We start from the raw sequence: 24,281 nt of genomic DNA on the forward strand, positions 1-24,281 counted from the left end.
TCTGCCTATCCGAGACATTTGAGCTACGGTTCGAAAAATGGTTGAAGTCTGGGATGTTGTGTATGAGTGCATTGATGATAAATTTAGCTTCTGGCGTCAAGTTCTGTGCTAGCCTTTCTTTGGGCTCGAAGTAGCCGCAAGTACCCAAATAAGAATCCTCTACGGGATGGACTTGTTACTCCTGTTGCAATGCTTGATATATTGCTGCGGAGCTAGGTAGATAGGCAGGTAGATCCTGGTATCTCGTGTCACCTCCGGGACTTTTCAAGCCCCTTACCTCCCGTACCCTTGGTAAAATTCAGATAGCTTTGAATAAGGCTCCATGGCATGAGCATTCATTATTACCTGGTAGGAATGTGGGTTTAGCTGCTTTGGGGCTCAATCGTGGATACGGGTCGTGAGAGTGTAAGTGGTACGTACGTAGACGTACTCTGTTCCGCAGGGCATCCGCAGGGCATCGTATCTATCCATCTATAGTCGTGGAAAAGTTAGTAAAAAACCCCTGTAATCATAACGACAACAACAAAGCCATTATTTCATGGTCCGAACAAGAAGCCCCTCTCCCATTACGACCTCGTATGAGAATTTTTTTTCCCACTACGAAGCCAACTGCGCGAACAAGTCGTCTCTTTTATTCTTCAGCCTTTCCAGGTCCGCCTGTGCGCGTTGGACTTCGGCTCGACTCGCGTCGAGGTCAGGCGGGAGGTTGTGAAACGCCAGGATTCTTCGTTTTAGATGATCGAGCTGTTTGCGTTTCTGGGCGACGAGGACTTGTTTCTCCGCGACGTCAGAGAGTGTGGGTTGGTCGGCGTTGACGTTGGCCGTGGCCGTGGTAGGGGTAGTGGACGACGACGACGAAGGTGAAGCGTGTCGTTCAAGCGTGGCGATGCGGTCCGTGTACTCTGCACATTTGAGTGCGAGTTGTTTCGTTTCACGTTGGTGCTGGACAGTCTCGGCGTGTAGAGCGGCGTGGTATCCGTCGTTGTCTTGGCCGTCGTCGTCCTCGTCGTCGTCATCATCAGCATCATCGTTTGGAAATATCATCTTCGAGACTGTGGTTGGAGTACGGGGTGGTGACGAGGACGAGAGCGAACCGCCACCGCCACCACTGCGGGATTGGGCCGATTCGTTCCGTCGCTGGGGTCGAGATTGGGATTGGGATCTCTTGTGTGACCTTGTCGATTGGATCCGTTTGATTTCTCCTTGGAGAGTCGATATAAGGCCATCGATGGACGCGAGTTGCGTCTCGAGTCTGAAGGTTTGAACTGGAAGATTGGTTATGTGAGATTGTAGACCCTGTAGGACTGTATTCTGAGATGGTGCTGCTGATGGGCACAGGGAGGAGGATGAGGAGGAACAACAGCCGGCGAGAACGGCAGCGTCAGATATACTGTCTAGTGCGGCGCGTGATGGTGGTGGAAGACACGACTGGACCTCGTACAGGAGCGTGGTCCAAGAGTCGTCTGTTGTTGCGCTGATTCTTCGGAGGTTGTCATGGTGGTCGGTGTTGTTGTTCTGCGCGGACGTGGTGTCTTGATTTCCCGAGTTCGTCGTGAGCTCCTCGAGCTGGGCTTCGTGTACTAGGCTCCTCAGTCGCTCCGCTGCGATGTTTTCGCCCATGAGGCTTTGCAGAGCTTGGAGGGTAAACGCATTGCGCTCAAACGCCGGGATGGGTGAAGGCTGGTACAACGTCGAGAGCCAGTCGAGAACGAGAGACCACGAGTGTGACTCCAGGGCGACTGCCCGGGCCTTGGATGGCGACGCCTGCATTGCGAAAGAGTCCTCTGCCAGATTGGAACGCATGTCGGATTACGTTGCGGTTTATCATGTCGGGTCGACCACTTATAGTAAATATCCCTCACAAAAACAGCCGAAGTCGACGAGGACGAGGACGACGAATGCCCCTCGAAACGTGGATGTCAGCCACCAACTCTGGAAACGATGCGGCCTGAAAGAAATAGATTTTCTTGGGCGCCGATCCACTGACCGATTGGTCTTCTCGACTGTGGTTCTTGTATTGATGGTGGTGCGGCCTTGAAGAGGCATAAGATAAACGCATGTCCGTGGAGCAATCGAATATTTACAACAGTTAAATCGCAAGCTATCCCCACGGAGTAGCCAACTTCACACCAGCATGTATATAGCGGCTGAAATCTGTAGCCAAGCTTAGTTGTTATACTCTTCTCATTATTCTCTTGACGATATACATTTGAATAGATTATTATACAGTGGTAAGAGGTAATGGACGAATTATGAACAATCGCACAGGACAACTTGGGAAGCCTAACAAACACGACTGAATCTGTCGCCGTCACCCAACAGTCAACTCCCCAAATCCATGATCCACGGCCATTTTGAGTCGAAAGGAACACATTGAAGATTTCGTATAAGACCCAAGCCGATGGTCGCCAAATGTAGATGCTCAGCATGATCAGTATCGAGCGTTGGGGCTGACTCTGTGGGTAAAGGGGCATCCCTTAGAGAGGAGCCGACCACAGCAAAGGGCCATGCCTTGAGCAGATCGTAGGGGTGTTACTGCTACGAGGCGTCTCCTGCGAGGCTGTGAACTCGCCTCCCGAGAACAGCTTCGATTCGTATCAGGCGAAAGATGCGCTGCAGTCTGTTTGACTATCCCGAATTGAATGAGTCACCAGATTTGTCTGACGCGCCGCACTCGTCCCACAAGCACATAAAGAATGAAGTTGTAGAGGATTCTCGATTCGAGCATGGTAGCTCGAATACAAAGATTTGCGGCCTCGGACAACTCCTGCTGTTTCGCCGACCAGATACACCAGAGGTTAGATCGATTGACCTTCTATACCTTCAACCCCCAAGCTCGAGCGAGATTGACACTATTGCCAGCCCAAAAGCCGACGTATTGTGTAAAGCCTCTTGCAGTGCTCCCAATGTATTGTGTATCTTCTAGCCTGCGCGCCAGGAATTCTTCGGTTGCGGTAAAATTCTTTGACGTGTCAGTGGTCATGAAGACCTCCGAGCTGGCGTAGACTGCGGCCAAGGTGGCTCGCTTTGTATACCAGGAGAAGTCGACAGCCGTATCACCGGCGAGGTACCATATTTCGTCTGAGAGTGCCGTAAGTTCTTGAAGGGAGGCGGGGATGTTTCCTAGGAGAGACATGTGTCCCAAGGCCTGCGAACAAGGGTATATCAGTGCCTTTTCCTTTTAGCAGACAGGTATACGCTTTTCTTGCTTACTCCTTGCCATTGATGTATTATGTTCTCATTTGCTCTTAATCGTGCCATGACTAATGCCCTCACCTTGGCCCCGAGGCCCAAGTGCGTCCCTTCTGGGAACTGTACATTGTTCTTCAATGCCAGTCTTTGTGTAACCAGATGGTAATTGATCAAGTCAAAAACACCCCGGGGAAATAATTGAACGGTCACGTCGAGATAGCCAGCATCTCTGGCTCCCAATACCAGGGCATCTTCCGTGAAACCGGACTTGGGAACTCTTGCAATGGCTGCGGCGAGAATTTTATCCTGCGTATCGTGGAAGGGAGGAGGATCAGGATGGTGTATGGAGAAGTAGGATCGCCGCAGCTGTGAAGGTGACCACCGAGGCCTGCATGACTTCAATGCCACAGTTGCGGTGGCCAGCCGAGGTCTTGACATGGCTGGGCTCGCGTCGACGCTGATATGGTGTAGGTGAAGTTCAGAAGCTTGCCGAAGTGGTTAAGCGACGAAAATGATGTGCATTAATGGACCGGCTAGGCGATCTACGAACGGTCCGCGGCTCCGTTCTCGCATTCGACGTCTAGCTCTCCGTCGGCCCAGACTAAAACAGCATGTGGCTTGCTTGCGGCGTCTGTAGATTGTGGACGACGAGCAGAGAGAAGCGGTTTGTTCCCACTTCCAGTCTCAGCCTTACCAGCTTCGGAATTCCGCCCACAGCCCGAGACAAGGACGCGTCTATTCACGGAATCATGGCTCACATGTGTATGCCTTTTGGGCTTCAGTCGTGCTTTAAGAGTTGCCGAACTTCCCGTACGGCCAGGGACATATTACATGCGCAGCATCACGGCTTAACTACTTCGCATGCCTAAGTCTCTCCGCAGCAGTTGACTGTTCCAAATGCTCCATATCTTTGCAGCAAGTCGGCAGCCAAAGTGCCGAAGGGAAGCTCCAGTACGTGAACTGCGCCGGATAAGCTTTGTGCTCTGCCAGAATAGCTGCATCCAAGGTGTTTTTCTAGGCTATTTTGCGCGTCGAGCTTGACGAGTTTTGTTCCCACAATAGCTGGTGCTCGTCCTCGGTATGCGCTGAAACCAAACTCCATAATCAATCACACATTCCGTGGCGGATGTGATATCGATTCAAGTGGAGGTTATTTCAAGGGGCTGTTGCTTTGATAGGGTTTTGTTCCCTGCCCTTGCTCGTCTACCAACAGCATTGTGGCATGCTTTCACTTGGCTTCGAAAATAGAATAGAAAAACCCGAGGTCAATCAGGTACTGTATGTCTAGATACTGTTTACTTCTGCGAGGCGCAGTGAGACATGTGCTAGCCCGTCACTGAAGCTACCACACACTGGCTTCGTCCTTGTGCACGATTTTGTGTAGCTTCAGATCGTAACTCTCGTGCTTCTGTGGGTGCGGGTGCGTGGCAGAGTCACCCACCTGTTGCTAGTTTCATAAAGGCACCACTTGTGATGGCCGGGGACGCCGATCACTGCAGATGGTGCCTCGGGGGGGAAGGGCACCAACGCAGGCCGTGTTTTTAGCCTACTAGCCTACGTGCTGACCCCTGGTCGTTGGACGTCAATTCTCCTCTCGAGCACGGTCTTGCAACGCACACCTTTCTCTTGCATCGGAGGAGGACCGGCTTGGGGATATCCTCGCGTGATAGAGGAAATAACAGAGTACCGTGTTCGGCATCCGAGCCAAGGGCCCAATCAACGCTGCTGCAAGCCTTCGTGAAGGTAGCATCATGATTTGTACAAGTCTTGGGACCGAGGATGCCTGGGTCTTCGATTGAAAGAGGCCATATTCTCGATTTAGATGCCCGGAGCAGAGGCCTGAAAAAATGGACTTTGAGCTTGACTGGCAGCTTGCGCTAGTGCGGGCCATGCACAACTAAGTTCATCGATTGAGGACCTTGAGTAAGCTTCGATGTCTTGAAGCACATGTACGAGGCTGTTTGCCGACTCGAAGCCGTGCTTGAAGAATACAATCTAGAGCGCCTCGAGCTTTCGCTAAGTGATCTGTACAATAGCCCTCGGTAGGCTGTAGGTATCAACAGGGCCGTGGCCCTGGTCGAGGAGTCAAGCTTGAGCACGGCGACGCACAGGAAAGAGGCACGACGGAGGGCCCGGTCAGCTCGGATGACGGTACGGAGCACGAGTGGCACGGCGAGAGAATGCGGGCGGCAAAATAAGGTGTGAGTCGAGGGCGTCTTGGTTGACAAGGGAGGGGAGAGTTGCATCACTACCTGTGCGAGGCCTTGGGAAACGCAGGCGGAGTGGGAGTCTCTCATGCTCCCATTGATGCTTCTGGCACCGTCGCTAGCGCCAAGGCCTCCACCCACTCACAGATCGTAAACGTCTCTTCCACTTCCCAACCGCGCCGTCACACTGTTCCTGCACCTCCTCGCTCAATCCCTCAGCTGCGCGCGCCGTGTCCGCAAATAGCTGCAGGCCTTTAACACCCTCGCCGCCTACGGTATCTTCGCCCGATTGCTTGCCCTTTTCCAAGTTGAGCGAAACGCCCAATGCGTGCCGTTCACGCCCTGACAGGCTCGAGTCCTTGTTGCTGACTCCATCGCGAACAGGAAGCTTCCAACGCCATTCCAGGACCTTCCTAATCTCGAACAAGCTCTCCCCTGTTCGCACTTGTCCTGACGCAAGACCCCTAGTCTTGTTCGGTCACTATCACTGGTTGGTCAGACATCCCCCGGTCCAACACAAGAGAAGATACAGTCATAGAGCCTGCGCGGAGCCTGCTACGCATGGGACGAGCCAACCAGGCGCTGGCCTTGTCCAGAGTTTGGCGAGCAGGCAACCCGCTGGACTCGGTGTTGAAAGGATGATAAAAGACGCTGAAAGGGCTGACTGAACTGTGGGCATACAGGGTTTCCATTCCACCATCATACTGCAGGAGAAGGCCACTCCTCCTCACACCATATCAACACGCCGGCAGCCAATAGCTGCGCCTGTGCATAGCAACGAGTTTCAAGCCTGCGAAGCGGCTTCTCCACCGGGCTTCACGCTCTAGCTTGTTCTCACACCCGCCCCGCCTTTGCACTGCTGTGCTCGCGCGGCCGTCGAAAATTTCCACCCGGCCTTACTGTACTGTCCAGCCGGCGTTGGAAAGACGTGCGTCCAGCGACTCTTTGACCTGTGGACGCGTAGTTGAGGCTCTGTCAAGTTCCGAAGAAACCCTGGCACTTTGTCCTTTTTGTGGCCTTACACCTCGCTCCACCGCCACCGAGACAAATCGAGCTGCTCGCGTTCAAAGAACTGTCCTGACAGCCCTTGTACAACTCGGGAAACCTTGTTAGCTGGCCTCTAACCCCCCTCCCCTCCTGCATTCTCGTGCATGCGATCCTGATCTCGTAGAGCTCAACAGTTGAAACCGGCCGCAACGCAACTTCTCGGCAGTCTTTCATCATGGGTGCGTCTCTATTCATCAGTCAATTCTGCCCCAGTCTCGCTTCTCCGTTTCCGTATTGGCCTGTCTTCATCACCCTGTCTTGCCCTAAATTCTGCTCTGCTCACTTCCACTGCATGACAATTGTCCTTGTCCACCTCACCCTTCATCCATCGTTTCATTTCGTTTGATCATTTTTTTCTGGTTGAGATTGATTTGGCTGACCTTTCGGACGTACAGTAAGTGACACAATTTCTCGTTTCGAACACAGATCGAAAACGCCAATGAGTCGAATCGGGATTGAGGTGATGTCCAAATTCACCTTGCACCCATTGTCATTTGGCCTGGAGACTCCACTTCTGCCTTGAGTCCTTCACCAGCAATACTGCAACCAGACAGGCGAAATTCACCTTCTCCCTCACCTGCCTAACAATCACACGAACCCTCATTCCCACGTGCAACGGTGTCTCGGATTCACTCGCGCGTCCCTTAAATTCAACCTCACTCCTCGCGCATGATGATTACCTTGAGTCGACAATTTTCTGACCATTACACACAGAGAGACCGATCTCGATCACCCCGTCGCCGATCGCGCAGCCCTCGACGCAGCCGACGTTCTTACTCTCCTCGTAGCCGCTCCCGCAGTCGAGGCGACGAATACCGCCGCAGTGAACGCCGATCTCGAAGTCCCATGAGCGGAGCACCTAATCCATCCGGAGGATACGCAGGGTCTGGCTACGGCGGCAGAGGCGGAGGTTCATATCGATCAAGCGAAGACCGCGCCGCTGCAAAAGAACAAATGATGCAATCGGTGCGCGAATCATCTCAGCAAGACCGCCGGGTCTATGTTGGCAATTTGGCTTACGACGTCAAATGGCATCACCTTAAAGATTTCATGAGACAAGGTTAGTTTATCACCAAACTCGGTGCTTCCGGATCGTTGCTGAATACAAAATTAGCTGGAGAAGTTCTCTTTGCCGATGTCTTACTACTTCCAAATGGAATGTCGAAGGTGGGCGCCATTGTGTGATGCGGCTGGTTCTGCTGGTCATTTTTTCTTGGTTTTTATCTTGTGGGACGCTGGATTGACGGGTTGGACCTGGTCCACGGGTTTTTGTAGGGATGCGGGTATGTTCATTCTCTCCAACCGGCGTCGTTACGCGTATTGACTTTCGCAGGATTGTGGAATACGCAACTAGGGATCAAGCCCAACAAGCTATTCAAACACTTAGCAATCAGAATCTGATGGGCCGTCTCGTCTATGTCCGTGAAGTATGAAAACCCCATTCCTCATGACACTTGTTCGTTGCTAACTGCGACTTTCTTAACCAGGACCGCGAGACTGAACCACGCTTCATCGGTCCACCAGGAGGCCGTGGCGGCGGTGGCATGGGCGGACCACCACGAGGCGGTTTCGGTGGTGGGGGATACGGAGGTGACGGCTACGGCGGCGGACCAGGTGGTGGTGGCGGCGGTGGCCGTCAACTCTACGTTTCCAATGTTTGTTTCTCAGCCTATACATCTTTCCTGTGTGAGGTCATCGTTGACGTCGCTATTTAGCTCCCCTTCAATGTCGGCTGGCAGGACTTGAAAGACTTGTTCCGTGGCGCTGGTAAGCCCCGTCTCTACTGACATGCTGACGACCTTTCTCACGATGTATAGCTCAGGAAGGTGGTGTCATGCGAGCCGACGTCCACATGGACGCCACTGGACGACCAAAAGGTACTGGCATTGTTGCATTTGAGTTTGCTAACGACGCTCGCAATGCTATCAATCAGTTCAATGGCTACGACTGGCACGGCCGCGCCCTCGAAGTCCGTGAGGACCGCTACGCAAGCAGTGGACCAGGTATGGGCTTTGGTAGCCGCGGTGGCTTCGGTGGTGGCTACGGCATGCGAGGCAGTTATGGCGGCGGCCGAGGCGGGTTTGGAAGCCGTGGAGGGTACGGAGGTGGCGGCTACGGGCGAGGAGGCTATGGAGGAGGTGGTGCTGGTGGTTATGGCGGCGGCGGTGGTGGATATGGTGGCGGCGGAACAGCTGGTGCTCCTCAGGAGCCCGTCGCTCCCAATCCTTTCACCGACTATGCCACCTATGGAGGGGAGAGGAGTGAAATCATCTTTGTCCGAAACGTGAGTGCCCTGGTTGACTTCACTTCATGCGTTCATTCTGTACTGACTACTCTTTACAGCTTCCGTGGTCTACCAGCAACGACGACTTGGTCGAACTCTTCACGACTATCGGCAAAGTCGAGCGCGCCGAGATCCAGTACGAACCGAATGGACGCTCGAAAGGCACTGGTGTGGTTCAGTTCGACAGCGCAGAAAATGCCGAGACTGCCATCTGTAAGTACATCACTGACTCTCATTGATGAACCCCACTAACTCTTGACTCAGCAAAATTCTCTGGTTATATGTACGGCGGACGTCCCCTTGGCTTGACCTTTGTCAAGTACACCAATGCAAATGGCAACGAAATGGAAGGGCAAGAAGCCACTGGAGGAATGACACAAGATCAAATGATGTGAAAAGGTTCTTGACCAGAGCCACACATGGACACACCTGCTGCATGCGCTGGACAAATTCTTTTACGACGGCGTTTAACGGCAGACTCTCACCTGTACTTGAGGAAATGACCTGGATGTTGACCTCATCAAAACCGCGGATGGGAGGATCAAATCTACTGGGTTTTGTTTCCTTGGTGCACCCAAAAAGTAGTGATATTCAGAATGGATCTATTGGGAAGGGCTGGGACCAAAAATGGATCATCAGGCATGGTGAAGCAAATAGGACTCGATGTGGGAATTGCTCCATCCTCGCTCGTGTTGGGGTCGTATTGGGCAGCAGCGCGATATCTATCAATTGCCTGCCGAGGAATCTTGAGCTGAGCAGGTGTCGGCACCTTTGCTGCCACATCCAAAGCAAACCAATCCGATGAGTTGTTATCCAAGGCGCACATGGTACTGAGTAAGAGTCGTGATGGTGTGAGAGTGCGAATGGAGCAGCACAATGCTCTTGGTAGGTCTAAGCCGAAAGGATTTTGGCGGGAGATTCAGTGAGGAGATGACGGCGGCGCCCTCAGCTTGACTACCGCCTGGGTTGGGCTCATGGAGTCGTGGGTCAAGGTGCCGCCGCATCATCTTCTTAATCGACAGTGGCGATTGTATACTTAGTAGGGGCCCCACTGGTCTCTCTGTACAGTAGTCGGGTGGAAGGTCCGAGGACTGCGATGATTCAGCCCGTCCTCGCAAGCCGTGGCTGGTGTAAGCGTAATAAAAGCGTACAACCGGGGTTTTGTATCCGTAGGTGAGGGAGAAGTGTGATTCTATCTCTCGCCGAAATATTGCTTGCTTGCTTCAAGCCTTACTGCTCTACTCTCACCTGGCTCGTACATGTCCATTTTCTTTCTCCTGTCTGGAACGGCAAAAGTGCGAAGCGTTCACGGAACGGGTTTCAAAATGATACGGCGATTTTTCTTTTGGCCGCCCTGCCTTGATCCATGCACGTCCAGTAGATTTGAATCCGCCGGTCCAATTGCAGCTGCTATTGGCGTTTTTGTTTTTTGGGGGAACTTTTCTTTTCTTTTCTTTGTTCTCTTTTTTTTTCTGGCGAGGCCTGCAGGTTACAAAAGTGTGAAATGAACGAGAGCGGTGAAGAGTTTCGGGTTCCGTGTTCAACAGACGGCCACTCATTTTCGCGCTTCTGGTAAGCGCCCCGCGAGTATTCACAACGTGGGTCGGTGATGCCCGTGGATCAACACGCGGTTCTCGGGTCTCGCGGTTATCGGGTTCATGTTTGGGCCACGGCAGGGTCAGGCAGACAGGCAGGCAGGCAGGCAGGCAGGCAGATAGGTAGGTAGGTAGGTACCTTTAGTACCGTACAGCGGAGTGGAGGCGAACACCTTACGGGAGAAGGAGAATTCAGACAGTGGGTGACAGGGCTACGGAACCGGTGTGAAACCAAAAATAAGGAAACCACCAATTCACACCTCGTGCATTGCATAGAGCAACTCGTACGACAGGGACAGGGGAATAGAAAAAAGGTCTAAACCATCCGTGCGACTACCGTCTACGGTGGTGATGTGGGTCAGGTTCAGGTCGCCAACGCCTGCTGCGAGATGGTCAGGGGCAAAGGTCTTCGCGCTGGCGGTCTGTACCATATGTGTGCGCATGAGAGATGGGCAGAGAGAAGTTGAGAGGTGTAGGTGACGAATGATGCTCTCATTCAAGATCGACGCCAAATGGTCCCCAGCTCGGACTTTCTGACGCTGGTGAAGTCGAGAACGGGTTTCTGAGGATATCTGCCGATACGGTTCCTCTTCAAGATGTCTTCGATCACGGCTTCCCGATCATGACCGCGGGGAAAAGAAAAGAAAACAAACTCTGTAAGCTCCCACGGAGTACTGAGTACTGGCCATGGAAGACCATAAAGTGCAAGTAAGCCCAGAAGACATGGGTTTGAAGTTCCCGGGCGTTGTGTTGCAGGCTCGGTGCCGTGGGTGAGTCAGGACTCAGGACTGAATAAGCATCAATAGTGTCCCCTTCGACCTGCAACGGATCAGTATAGAGACACATGGCACCAAGAGGTTAGGAGCAACTCATTAGGCTGAAAGTACATGCCAGTGGCCGCATATTGCCCGCGTCGAACGACAAATCAGCGTTGAACATGCTGGTGGGTCAAACACGACCAGCGCCAAAACACGCAAGGAGTTGCCCGCGTGCAGCGAGGCGCTTGCTCTTGCAACCTGCTATACTCAAAGCCCAAGGGAATGCTCCGGCGACCGATGTTGAGGGGGTTCTGTGGTAGTTCCAGCTTCCAAGTGCTGGAACGAAAAGACAAAGTGGGTCTGTGTACGTACAGAGTCCGGAAGTACTGACGCACCGTCCTGATCCACCTCCAGCGGAACTGTATGCTTCTGCTGCCCGAAGGAGCCGAGTGCATTATTACATTGTAGCCTTTTTGGCGGATATTGTGAAGTCAATGTCGCTCCGGGAACGCCCACGTTGTAGCACGGTACACCGGTAATTGCTTCACTCCACACATAAGGGTGTCCGACCGGGATCATGAATTTGTGAGGCACCATTCAACTCGTTCATGCCGACTAAAGACCGTGGGCTCTGAAATAGTGTGATCCCTGGGGTTTGTGGCGCTAGTCATATCTCTCATTCAACGAATGAGAGACAGAAAAAGGTACTCAGTAAGGAGGGTGTCCAGCAACTCAACTGCTGCCAATCTGAGATGAAAGCCACTATTCAGACAAGGATTGCCCAAGGTAGTTCGCCTGATTTTCAGCCTTGCAAAGGGTTGATGCTTCCTCACCGCCCTTTCCTCTCCGAACTTCAACTTACTGTTCAAAGCCACGATGACGATTTCCATCCCGGATGGCCAGCGTGCTAAAGAACTTCCGGACCTAGAATCTTTTGACCTCTGCGAAGGGGGTGGTTGTCTAATAGAACAAAAATATCAGCGGTGATCTAGGGAAAGCCTGAAGCGTAGACCGTAGGTCTGTCCAAATGCCTACTGCATGATAACTCAGAAACCTTGGAAGTTTGACCATGAGTCCCTGCATTGAGATAGTTCAACAGACGACCAGTGGTCAACGCGGTGGCTCAAGCGTATCGGACAAGCTCAAGAAACACACAATTCAATCCGTTTGTGGTGGGATCTCCCATTGCTGTACAATAGCTCTCGGTACATGAAAGCGACAGTGGAGCATACAGCGTGAAATACAGTGAATACTTCGAGGTATGCGCGAGCGAACTCGAGCGAACAAAGCCCATGTGAGGGCAGTTATGATAGCAAGAGCAGCCATCTGGTGCTTGACTGTGCTGTGTTAGTCCAAAGAAGTCAAGCACGATTCTTTTCTTCTGAAGCTGCCGGATTTTTGTGTCAGGGACCATCCGTCCCGTATGGCACCCACCATCAACCAACCATCAAAGGTGATGACCGACAGGCTGACTGACTCATATGCGGTGTACGAGGGTGAGGGAGGCGATGAAGCCACAAGCGCCAAAAAAGAAGCCAACTATTTCCAAGGTATCGTCAGACACCAGGGGAGCCCTTAATGGAGCGAGGTCACTATTCGTTGTGCCCGGCAGAAAGAAGTACGCTCTTATCTCATCAAAATACGTGACAAAGTCTTGATCTCGCGACTTGTTCGACAGCGTCTGTTGAGAAATGTCGATCAAGCTCGAGTCGAATGAAGTGACCATTCCGGGCTGGCCACACTAGAATGCTTCAAGTGTAGTTTGGGGGCAAGACACGAATCCTCCAGGCGTAGTAGTACCGGCCCCGACAGAGAGTACGCAGTTGCGGAGTACATCGACACAATTCACGCAACGATCGTCGATGATTGTAGGAGAATGACTCGCCAGGTAAGCTCCGACGTGTAAAGGATCCTACACCCCTTTCCTTTCCCCCGCGTTTTGACTTTCTCATGTTGCGGGGTCGGTTGCGGGCGGAGCAGGTCGCGATCCGCTTACGAGGAGCGGATGGATGAGCACCGATGTTGGCTTGTAACTCTGCGGGTGCGAGTTGAATTTCGTTCTGACGAGTTCATTTCCAGAGCCGATTGTGCGGACTGACCTCCAAACTAGTCTCCTGAGGCCCAGCATGGAACAGCGAAGTGTCGTTATCAGAAGAGTCCGTCGTAAGCAGCACAGCAGTTGCGATCAGTGTCGGAAGGCAAAGCGAGCTTGCGATGCGTCGCAAACCGTAGGAACAGTCCCCGTGGACGGTCGGAAGCAGCAATCTCCGTACGCGAAATCCGCCACCAGCGAAGAGAGGCTTCAAGTTCCAACCGCCAAGTGCAGCAATTGCCGGAAAAGTGGTCGGGACTGCACATTTTCATGGCTTCAAGACATCCTACCACCAAAAGCGACTGATGGAGGCAAGAAAAAGCACCAGCATCGGCCCACCGCGCATGTGCCGAGAGAACAAGTCATGTTCCAGACCAATACACCTCACTTAGCGAACACTTCAGATACCCGAAGGAGTCCAGCCAGGTCGAAGTTAGATCAACACATACAGGCGTGGGACTTCAGTCCCATCGCGAATGAGGCCGTAGACCACTGCTGGCTCGAGGCCTTAGGAGATGCCCCCCAAGAGCGAGTTTGCATAGGACAGGAAGAGTCCAGCACGGGTTTCCAAGAGTTGGGTTCTTGTAAGCCAGCACCTGAATGGCGCATCGACGATATAAGCATCGAACATGCAAGCGGAGGTCCCTCTCCAGATGACGGCCTAGAGTTTTCCACTCTCGGTTGGACACAAGATACGTCGAGCTTTGGAGATACCAGCTTTGCTATCCCGCAGAGCGACGGGCCACTCTTTCCTTTGACGGAGCCATGTGCAGCGCCAGCCAGTAGTGCTTTTGGTACACATGTTTCACCTTCCATCCTATCCGAAGATACCTTGATTTCTGGCACAAATCGATGGTTGCTCGCGCAGAACTGGTTGCATGTATACCATGACAGTTTCGAAAACGCTTTGTCTTGCTGGCTAACGGAGAGAAACTGTCCTTATACCCTTTCACAGAAACCTGACAGCCAACTTCACCCAGGGAACAATTATTTCTCCATATGGGGCCCACAGTGGTCGAACAGGATATATGCTCGAGTCTGTAGCCTGGATCGCTTTCTGAACAATATGCCGCGGAAAGGATTAAATAAGACGGACAACTCATTGGCAGGCAAGGCATTGCATGCCGCCGTCATGGCTTTCGGAGTACAGTGGGCCCAAGCAGGGCCGAGGGGGGACATGAGAACATATAGTTCATCAGCAGGCTCAACTTCAAATGTACACGAGGACATGAACTTACCAGCTGCTGACGAATTTGGGAGGTCCGTTCAGGAAACCTTGTGGTACCAAGCTCGTCAAGCACTGCAGAATGCAGCGGGCATCGAGTCGTACCGGGTTGCTTTTGCCAATATCATTTTCTCCCTCACCCAAAAGCCACTCAAGCTGGAGGACTGGGTACAAAATTGGAATTGGAAGTCTCGCGTGAATGACGCCGAATTTGGGCTCAATGGGGAACTTTTGAGCGACCACAGGCCACTTCCGAGCAAAGCAGACATCGAATCCAGATGGCAAATACTCCAAGATATTATAAATGCCGACGGTCCCCCTGTATATCTTGAGGCTGCCCTGAGGCAACTGGTATCTTCCCGCTGGACATGGGAAAAGCGCCAGCGGCGACCGCCATTGCAATTCAAAAGTTTGCCGAACTCGAGGCCCTTCAACCTTGCACAGACCACCGACCCGATTCCTGTTCCGACCGAAGAACATCGTGAAACCTTCAAGCTCTTGTCTTGGCTCGCAATCATGTTCGACACTATTTCAGCTGCGATGTTGCAACGTCCTGTCGTGGTCTCTGATGAAGACTGTAAAATCGAAACCTCTGACCCCTGGCGCTCCGACCATTCTGGAGACACACAGAAATCGGATGGTGCAGGACAGAACTCAGTAAATATCTTTGATCTGGACGGCTGGGCCCCAGATTCACTCCCAGATGCACGGCGCGATGGTATATCGAGCGATCTGTGGGGCACATTATTTCTTGAAAAGTCGAAATCTCGGACATTTTCATGCTTTGATCAAGACCAATTGCATTTCAGCCTTGGAGAAGCATCAACCATTTTGTGTGATGCAGCACCAGTCAAGGTTCTACTGTTTCGAAAAGTCGGTCGTATCCAAAAGTTAATGTCTAGACGAGCGTCTGGTGAAGATTTAGAACTTGCAGTCGATGAAGCACTGGGCGTGTATGCTTTCTGGAACGACACTTACGGCAAATTTATCTCTTATTGCATCGCCAACCATCACGATCTTCCGCCCCGGATTCAATCCTGGTATATTGTTCTCGCAGGGCATTGGCACTTGGGGGCAATGTTGCTTGCCGATGCCGTGGAAGAAATGGATCAGGCAGGCCTGAGTCATATGTTTCAGCGGAATATGAGAAGGACATCGGACTTTTCGAACAGCCTGAGGAGGAGTAATGCAATCACTGTTTCCGAATTAGGTCGATGCTCCCTCCACGGGCCTTCGCTGTCATTTCCAAAGGCACGAGAATTTTCGTATCCTGTCAATCAGGTCGCATTACTGTCGGAACCTTGGACGGTGGTACTTATTCAATCCTTCAGTAGAGCAGGCTACATCTTCATCCGTTACTTGATGTCTTGGGACCAGTGGACAGATAAGCTTTGGTCCAATGAAGATGATGAACGATACCAGCTTAGGAAAAGATGCAGCTACTGCATCGAGGGACTGCTCAACCTGGCAAACAAATCGGACATGGCATTCCTGGCGGCAAAATTTCTCCAAGACTGTCTGCGAAATGCATGAGAACCGAACATCGACAATATCCCTGCGCCCTATGTCTTACAAACAGATTTGCGGCCAGGAGCGAGTATAGTAATCACAGCGTATAGATTCGATACAGACCAGAAATTGAAGCAGCGTCGAGTGCAAAGAGTAAAAGAATCATGTTGACAACACCTAAGTAATCACTCACACTTCATACATCATGCATGCTGTAGGTCATTCGGTACGCCTCGTGAAGTGGAGATCCGCAGTAATATGTACGGTGGCGCATATGGCTCACAGAAGCAAACTTGGCATCTCTTTGACCGTTACCCGTAGTCCTTCAGGTTATCAATAAGATCAACGTTCTGTAGCCACCGACATATGAAGACGATGGGCCGGCATCATCTACATTTGACCCGAATGTTTTTAGAAGTGGGAGTAAGCCAGGTAGATATGTCCGAGCAGGGATGAACGGCCTACACCCACTACTCCGATCATATGTATTATCTCGATTGCATAGTAGCGGGCTCTATGTTCATGAAACACACCTGTATGTGTACGAGCGGATCTACCAGTGCAAACAAGAGGTAAAGAAACGCTGTCTCCAATTTCTGCTTCGTATGCTGCGGGCAGTGTCGATATCGTCGCGCTGAAGATCTGGCGGTTCCGCAACTGAAGCGGAGAAATGAGAAGAGAGAGGGGGAAGACGACAATTTGGTTTCTTGCACCACAATTCAGCTGCGGCTTTAAGAGGTGAGCTATGCTTCCGCGTGTACGGCTGGTGCCGGGATTGTGTCGATAGCCTTCCCCGTGGCGGAATACGCTTCATGGCAAACCCCAGCGACAGTCGGATCCGTGTTCTAGAACTGGTCTGTTCCGCATCTCGAGGACCAAGTTTGGGGTGAACTACTCGGTACCTAGAGGTTTATGTGAGGACTGAAAAGATACAAAATGGCCTGAGTTTCTGCGACGTCACAAGAACTGATTCTGCAGAACCTAACACCTACCTTTGAACCGCAAGATTGGTCTTCAATATGCCTCAAATCAAGACGGAATTGCGAGAGTATGGACGCAGAAGAGCTCAGACGGGCCCATATGCCGATAACTTGGAGGTCGATGCACTTGTTGTCGGTGGTGGCTTTGGTGGAGTGTTCTGCTTCTACGAATTGAGGAAGGCTGGCTTCAACACCGTCATCTATGAAGCCGGCAACGACCTAGGGGGAACGTGGCGTTGGAATTGCTACGTATGAGCCGCCCTCATTAAATCAGAATCGATCAAGACTGACATCAATGCAGCCGGGGGCGATGGTGGATTCCGAGGTTTGTCCCGCCGTGATGCATACTCATTTACTGGCGTCTAATGTTTCCATGCAAGATTCCGGAATATCAATTGTCTATTCCAGAGACATATAAAGATTGGACCTGGCCTTCCAACTACCCAACTTATGAGGATCTCAGAGCATATTTTGACCACTGTGACAAGGTCCTGGACATCAAAAGCCATACCGCCTTCGATAGTGTTGTCGTCGATGCTCAATTCCAGACCGGCGAAGGTCGCTGGCATGTCAAAACTGCTGACGGACGCACCGCCAAGGCAAAATACCTTGTCGTTGCTGCTGGCTTCGCGGCAAAACGCTACATCCCTGATGAGTTCATTGGAATTGACAAATTCCAAGGCATCTGCCATCATTCCTCGTTCTGGCCTGACCTCAACATTGATGTTTCCAACAAAAAATGTTGTGTCATTGGAACTGGAGCTTCCGGAGTCCAGATCACCCAGAAATGGGGCCCTATCGCCGGACATTTGAAAGTTTTTCAAAGAACACCTAACCTAGCTGTGCCGATGAGGAAGAGGGCTCTTACAGCACAGGAACAAAACGACCAGAAGTCCATGTATCCGGAGCTTTTCAGTCTCCGTGAGAAATGCTTCGGCGGATTCTTGTATACTTTCTCCGAGAAAGGCACTTTCGAAGACACGCCAGCCGAGAGAGAAGCATTCTATCGCAAGCTCTGGACCGATGGCGGCTTCAGATTCTGGCTCGGTAATTACAAAGACTACCTTTTTGACCCCAAGGCCAATCGTGAGGCATACAACTTCTGGGCCAAGAATGTACGCTACCGAGTCGGCGATCCTAGAACCCGAGACCTCGTCGCACCGCTGGACCCACCCCACCCCTTTGGCGTCAAGCGTCCTTGCCTTGAGCTGAACTATTATGAGCAATTCAACCGTGAGAATGTTGAACTAGTGGACATTAAGAATAACCCAATCTCTCAATTCACCGAGAAGGGTATCAGACTCAAGGATGGAACTGAGCATGAGTTTGATGTTATCTGCATCGCTACCGGATTTGATATCGTGACTGGTAAAGCACACGGCCGCAACGAGTATGCAATTTTGGCTGACTGCATTTTCTAGGTGGAATGACCGCCATGGGTCTCCGCAACATCAATGGCAACCTGTTGCAGGACGAGTGGAAGAAAGCTGCTTACACTTATCTGGGTACGACCATCAGCGGCTATCCTAACATGTTCCATCTCTACGGTCCTCAGTAAGTGTCCCCAGAAGGCTTGCGATACTCAAAGTGGTGAACTGGATTGATCCAGCCGAACATTTGCTGATGAAGTTCAGAGGGCCGACTCTCTTGAGCAACGGTCCGACCACTGTCGAGGTCCAAGGTCGCTGGATCGTAGATGCGATCAAGCAAGTTGAACGCCAGGGTCTCAAGTACATCAATCCCAAAGCTGAAGCGCAGGCCGAGTACAAGAAGAAGATCAACGCATTGTCCGATATCAGCCTGTTCCCAACCACCAAGTCGACCTACATGGGTGGGAGTAAGCCGGACAAAGCTTTCGAACAGACCAATTGGGCCGGCGGCATCCCTGCATATCACGCAGAGATCCGAGCCACGCTTCCTGATTTCGTTGGCTTCGAGAAAGTCAAGAAGTGAGCATAAGCTGCATGGGCATGGCTAAATGGCGGATCACACGAAATAGTGTCTCATCTAGTCCTGACCCTTTCATTACATATTCCAATCATGTACGCGTTTGTGGCCAGCAAAGTTCAATTTCGAAGTCGCATTAATCTACAAGGTACACTAAACCATCTGGTGTAACTTGAGGTCTCCCTTTCAATTATGGCTATCTAATCTGGGGTCAGTTAACCCTTTAGTAAACTATTCGCCTATAATATGGTACATGAACCTGGATAGGTCGGTACCTATGTATCTTCCGTTATGGGTCCTAAGACAAGGCTAGCAACACTAAAACCTTGATTGCCTCGCACGACCTTCCTTGTGAGATGCCACTAAAATATACGTCCAAGATGTGTTAAGTAACTCGCCCAATTACCCAAACGTTGACCTGGTGTAAGGGAGCAGAACACCTCAGAAACAGTCTTTTTTGAAATCGATGACGGAGATACTTGGTAATGTCCAAAGCTACCGGCTTATCTCAACACCAGGAGACGTCCAGCGTCGTAGAGCCAGGTACATCTTCGCTTGTGCCTCCACGCGCGTCTGAGGAGGCCACCAATGAGGAGCTGCCAGTTGCAAGCGAGATCTTGCAGTTTACGGAACAGTACAGCCTGACGGGCTACCTCAACACGTTTCAGAAGGCAGCGAATATTGCGACAGGCGACTGTCCACTGAGGAGTGTCACCGGACTCTCTGCAGCCGAGAAGCTCGCATTGCAATGGGAGACCGATCGGAAATGGCACCAACCAAAGATGCTCTACTTTACCATACTCGTTTGCTCAATCGGTGCGGTCGAGCAGGGATGGGCTCAGACGGGGATGAATGGAGCCAACCTGTACTTCCCCAAGGCATTGGGCATCGGGTCGAACAGCAAGCACGATAACTTCATTGTTGGACTCATCAACAGCGGTATATATCTGAGCACAGGGGCATTGTAAGTCGTCCTACCAGGACCTCGATATGTAACCCCGGAGCTGACCGGAGAAGGGGCGCATGGCTGTCTGATCCTGTCAACAGCCGGCTCGGTCGACGAGGTGCGGTTTTTACAGGCACCATCATTTGTCTGATATCCAATCTGTCGTCTTCGATCAGCAGATCCTGGCACCAGCTTCTCGTCTTCAGACTTCTCCTCGGCATCGGTCTAGGCATCAACGCAAGCACAGTCTCGGTTTATGCCGCAGAATGTGCCCCGGCAGCGATCCGTGGAGGATTGGCCGTAAGCTGGCAGATGTGGACTGCCTTTGGCATCTTCCTAGGGTTCGTCGCAAACGCGGCAGTGTATAACGTGAGTACTGGAGCGAGGATAGTCTGTGCCTAGCTGACCCAATTTCTGGACAGTATGGCGCGGACGCCTGGCGGCTGCAACTGGCTGCGCCCTTCCTACCGACACTTCCATTGCTCATCATGTTGTACATGTGCCCGGAGTCTCCTGCATGGTGTATCAAGCATGGGCAACGATACGACCGGGCGTTTAAAACCCTCTGCAAACTTCGCAATAGTGAACTCCAGGCCGCGAAGGAAATCTATTCGATGTACCTTCAGCACCGCGAACAAGTCAAAGTAGGCGATGTCGAGATGGTATCTTTCTTTGCGAAAATACTTGAACTGTTCACAGTTCCACGAATACGCCGTGCTACAACAGGTTCCTATGTGGCTATGCTGTCACAGCAACTTTGCGGCAGTGAGTTGACGAGATTCCTATTCAAAACACCACTGATAGCATTTTCCAGTAAACATAATCGCTTTCTACTCATCCACGGTAAGCTCCCGGTCCATCGTACGAAAAAGGTCTCCAAGGACGTCCTGCTGACTTCGACGGTGCCCAGATTTTCTCTCAAGCTGGATTTTCACCCCTTGGTGCTCTGCTAGCATCTTGTGTCTTTGGGTTTGTGAATTTTGTAGGAGCATTCCCTGCCATCTGGACGATGGATAGTGTCGGCCGTAGATCACTATTGCTATTGACGTTGCCACTTATGGGTGCGACAATGCTTGCGGCAGGGCTAAGCTTCGAGATACCAGCCGAGAATCCGGCACATTTCGCATTGCTTGCGACGCTCATCTATCTCTTCTGCGCGTTGTACTCGCCAGGCATGGGGTAAGCGACCGTCACTCCATTCTGTTATTCTGTTAATCAGGGGCAGGCCTGTTCCAAATGCTTACTCGGCCGAGGTCTTTCCCCTTTCTCACCGCGAACTCGGCATGGGTTTCGCAGTTGCTACTGCTAACTTCTGGGCTGCTGTCCTCTCCCTCACGTTTCCCCGGATCCTGGCAGGACTCGGATCGCAAGGCGCCTTCACCTTGTATGCCTTCCTGAACGTTGTTGCCCTGACTCTAGTATTCCTCCTACTCCCAGAAACACGGATGATGACGCTCGAAGACTTGGACCATGTTTTCTCAGTCCCCACCCGCACATTCATCAGATACCAAACGACTGAATACTTACCTTGGTTCTTTATGCACTATATTCTCAGACGGAAGGGAGTAGAGTTGAGACCACTCGCCCACGGGGAAGAATATTTGCCTCTTGATCAAGGTGATAGTGATGGAGTTGATGCTTAGGCAGGGGCATGAAGATGTCGAGTGGCTGTTGCACCGGGGGTTGCGCGAGAAAAGATCTTTTGAGACGCGTTGTACGAACGACTCGGTAGAAGCAACCAATCTTTCAGCATACGAAGCAGATGTTGTACTGCGCTCGAAATCCGTTGTCTGACAAGATTCCCCTGGCGAAACATCGTGTGATAATTTTGTCAGACGAACTCGCCGTCACAGTAATCTTTATCGTTACGGCGCCGATACGAGAAAATGACGTACCGTCATCGGCCTCCTCCGACGTGCTTCGTGCCTCTCACCACCTGCTAAAACTCAGGTATTTATCTTCTGTTCCCTGCCATGTTTCTTGCGACACTGCACTTGCTTAGGCACACGCACAGAGTAGCACGTATCTCCTCGTCTCAGCGCTCGCAATCATGTCGTCTCCCATCACATGCCATGTTCTCAACACCCTCTCCGGCACTCCTGCGGCCGGTCTCAAGGCCACGTTGACACTGCTACAGAAGAACTCGTTGTATGCATCGGCGGAGACGTTCAGCGCCGTCACCAATGATGATGGACGCGTGAAAGAGTGGGAAGCTTCATCGTCCACAGGCCGAACTTTGATGGAGGTTATGGACTGGTTCGGTCCAGGTGAACGAATACCCTGGAGTATCAAGTTTGAAGTTGGCCCATGGTATGAGAGTCAGGGGGTGGAATCCTTCTGGCCCGAGGTCGAGGTCAAATTCTACGTCAAGAAAGGAGAGAGACACTATCATGTCCCAGTTCTGGTCGGACCGTGGACTTACACAACCTATCGAGGGTCATAATTTGGCGACACAATCATCCGATTAGGGGAGAAGATATGCGTCTGTCGATTGCACTTCTTGTCATCAAGCAAAGCTTTGCTGGATGTTGACATCTTGTAGTCGACCACCCAGTCCATCCCACGTCTTCGCGAAGCAGATCTCTCGGCGTCCAGACACATCCTGGGACTGAACACAAACGAATGCGACTTCTGCAAACAGCTCCACCTGGACAATATCAACCAGGCAAATCAGTTCATGTCACATATCGCTCTCGAGCGAACTTGAAATCTTCCGATGGTGTCAATGTCAGGGTATTGATACAAGTATTCTCACCAGTTAGAAGACGACGACATCTCCTCCAAGGCTTTTCCTCAAACCATCGCCACCATCGAGGGCATTGACCCGGAGAGGTGGTACCGTATCTAGACATGGTGCTCCATTGGAAATACATCAAGATACATCGAGCTCCGACACGAAGATTGTGCGTTTCATTTGCCATGCTCTCTTCTGTGTACAGTTCCTTGGTAACGCCGGTATGGAATTGGAACAACTTCGTACCCTTTGCATAGAAAACGGCGCAGAGATAAACGACAAACTCGTCCTGAAGCACCCCATAGTGTCATCGGTATCTGTGATAGGCGGCTGGCTCCGACAAATAGGACGAATTGTTTCGTCGACTTCCGACATTCACCACAATGGGTTCGTTGATATCACGCTCAGGTGTCTCCGTGATTGTGGCAGGCCTTCCGGACATTCGAATGGTCTGCTGCCTCTCGTACTCTCTGGACTGGCGTTTGAGGTCGTCAATTTGTTCCTAGAGGGGGTCAGTCTCTTGTCCGCACGATTGGAATAGGCATAGGTGCTCACTTTTGTCAATTCGCGTCCGTTGATGAGGTACCCTTCGCGGCCCTGGAATTGATGAGCGTTTTCACATGAAGGACAAGACGTTCCCTCCGTACCTGGTAGGAGTATGGCCGTACTGTGGCAGTAGGGCCAAGATAATAATGCATTTGTCGAAGAACGATATGTCGAGAGAGTCCATATCCAGGTAACCAGTAATCATGAGCGGCGGTGTTGGATTGAGGCATATTGGATGGTAAGGTCTTAACGTATTGGATCAAGGAGGTTGAAAGCGAGCCGGTGTCGACGTTCAAGCTGCTTCTGCTGTTGCTGCGTTGGAGATTCAGTTGTCCTTTCACCCTTATCCTGGTAGAAGGCTTGTCGTCCTCGAGAGGGAGCTGAAGGGGTCATATAAGGCTTTCAGGAGAGGAGTCGTCGGCGGCTGGTGCGCGGACGCCAAATGACATGGTGTTGCCCGAGCCCCGGCATGGATTTCCTGACTGTACGAGGCTCCGGTCCGGTGCATCAAAGACACACGTACCTCGCATATCCAATGATTGCCTTGCTTCGACAGGTACAGGTGAAGGGGGCATCGCAAGGCCAGGGATGTGGCTGGGAACGAGCCAATCACAAGCCGGCTGATATCAGGGCGATTTCGCCCATCCGCCTCACTTTGAGATCCCAGCTTCATCTCTCACGCCGACATCCACTTGTCGCTTTGGTGTCCGTCTCCTTACTCCTAGTCCACTTTGGTGCCGCCGCGCTCGCTACGCTTCAGGACGCAGAAAGCTACGATGGTTTTCCTGCTGCACACGTGGGCCGCCCAACGCTGTCCCTCTCCAAGCCCAAATGGTGCCACGCTCGGTGGCGATTTCATCCAACCATCAGCCTCAGGTTAGGATCGTCTTTGTGTGGAGTGCTTCAAGCCAGATCCTCAGGACCACGGCCCATGATATTGTCGCCACCGAAACCTTCAGTCGATCTCTTCGCTGCGAGAGATGTCTTCTAACGAGAGAGGGGCGCTGGGCCACCGACAGGCGTACCATTGCTCGAACAGCCGGCTGCTGCATTGCGGGCCAAGCAGCTGAGGCTTTCACAAATCCTATGCAGCTTCTGACATGCAATCCTGCGACGCACCTCATACTCTCACACCGCTTGAGCGAGAAGCAGATTTAGTCGCCTTGTCAGCTGTTCACCTCTGTCCCGGGAATAACCTATCGTCTCTGATTCGCACACG

The 24,281-nt window shown here is 51.9% G+C and overlaps 8 protein-coding genes across 8 annotated transcripts; 5 read left to right on the forward strand and 3 right to left on the reverse strand.

Annotated features, from left to right (window-relative positions):
* Positions 1-597: 597 nt before the first annotated feature.
* On the reverse strand, positions 598-1,803 carry PV08_10341 (uncharacterized protein; the record flags this gene model as incomplete). The annotated part of the gene is made up of 1 exon (XM_016384656.1): positions 598-1,803. The coding sequence occupies one exon, from the start codon at positions 1,801-1,803 to the stop codon at positions 598-600; it is 1,206 nt and encodes a 401-aa protein (XP_016231258.1).
* A 1,012-nt stretch (positions 1,804-2,815) lies between these two features.
* On the reverse strand, positions 2,816-3,630 carry PV08_10342 (rpsU-divergently transcribed protein; the record flags this gene model as incomplete). Its single annotated transcript, XM_016384657.1, has 2 exons — positions 2,816-3,148; positions 3,214-3,630. 2 exons carry the CDS (start codon positions 3,628-3,630, stop codon positions 2,816-2,818), a joined length of 750 nt encoding a protein of 249 aa, XP_016231259.1.
* A 3,662-nt stretch (positions 3,631-7,292) lies between these two features.
* PV08_10343 (uncharacterized protein) lies at positions 7,293-9,125 on the forward strand (the record flags this gene model as incomplete). The annotated part of the gene is made up of 8 exons (XM_016384658.1): positions 7,293-7,506; positions 7,561-7,627; positions 7,780-7,873; positions 7,934-8,101; positions 8,162-8,213; positions 8,264-8,730; positions 8,790-8,943; positions 8,995-9,125. The coding sequence occupies 8 exons, from the start codon at positions 7,293-7,295 to the stop codon at positions 9,123-9,125; spliced, it is 1,347 nt and encodes a 448-aa protein (XP_016231260.1).
* A 4,084-nt stretch (positions 9,126-13,209) lies between these two features.
* PV08_10344 (uncharacterized protein) lies at positions 13,210-15,933 on the forward strand (the record flags this gene model as incomplete). Its single annotated transcript, XM_016384659.1, has 1 exon — positions 13,210-15,933. One exon carries the CDS (start codon positions 13,210-13,212, stop codon positions 15,931-15,933), a length of 2,724 nt encoding a protein of 907 aa, XP_016231261.1.
* Positions 15,934-16,928: 995 nt separating this feature from the next.
* Positions 16,929-18,842, forward strand: PV08_10345 (uncharacterized protein; the record flags this gene model as incomplete). Its single annotated transcript, XM_016384660.1, has 5 exons — positions 16,929-17,138; positions 17,191-17,214; positions 17,270-18,257; positions 18,311-18,443; positions 18,524-18,842. The coding sequence occupies 5 exons, from the start codon at positions 16,929-16,931 to the stop codon at positions 18,840-18,842; spliced, it is 1,674 nt and encodes a 557-aa protein (XP_016231262.1).
* A 479-nt stretch (positions 18,843-19,321) lies between these two features.
* PV08_10346 (uncharacterized protein) lies at positions 19,322-21,425 on the forward strand (the record flags this gene model as incomplete). The annotated part of the gene is made up of 6 exons (XM_016384661.1): positions 19,322-19,800; positions 19,854-20,151; positions 20,205-20,547; positions 20,597-20,625; positions 20,693-20,961; positions 21,008-21,425. The coding sequence occupies 6 exons, from the start codon at positions 19,322-19,324 to the stop codon at positions 21,423-21,425; spliced, it is 1,836 nt and encodes a 611-aa protein (XP_016231263.1).
* Positions 21,426-21,832: 407 nt separating this feature from the next.
* Positions 21,833-22,225, forward strand: PV08_10347 (hydroxyisourate hydrolase; the record flags this gene model as incomplete). Its single annotated transcript, XM_016384662.1, has 1 exon — positions 21,833-22,225. One exon carries the CDS (start codon positions 21,833-21,835, stop codon positions 22,223-22,225), a length of 393 nt encoding a protein of 130 aa, XP_016231264.1.
* Positions 22,226-22,823: 598 nt separating this feature from the next.
* Positions 22,824-23,292, reverse strand: PV08_10348 (uncharacterized protein; the record flags this gene model as incomplete). Its single annotated transcript, XM_016384663.1, has 3 exons — positions 22,824-23,018; positions 23,072-23,113; positions 23,164-23,292. The coding sequence occupies 3 exons, from the start codon at positions 23,290-23,292 to the stop codon at positions 22,824-22,826; spliced, it is 366 nt and encodes a 121-aa protein (XP_016231265.1).
* Positions 23,293-24,281: the final 989 nt, after the last annotated feature.

The sequence above is a fragment of the Exophiala spinifera genome (genome assembly GCF_000836115.1).
Source record: "Exophiala spinifera strain CBS 89968 unplaced genomic scaffold supercont1.8, whole genome shotgun sequence".
Lineage (NCBI taxonomy): Eukaryota > Fungi > Ascomycota > Eurotiomycetes > Chaetothyriales > Herpotrichiellaceae > Exophiala > Exophiala spinifera.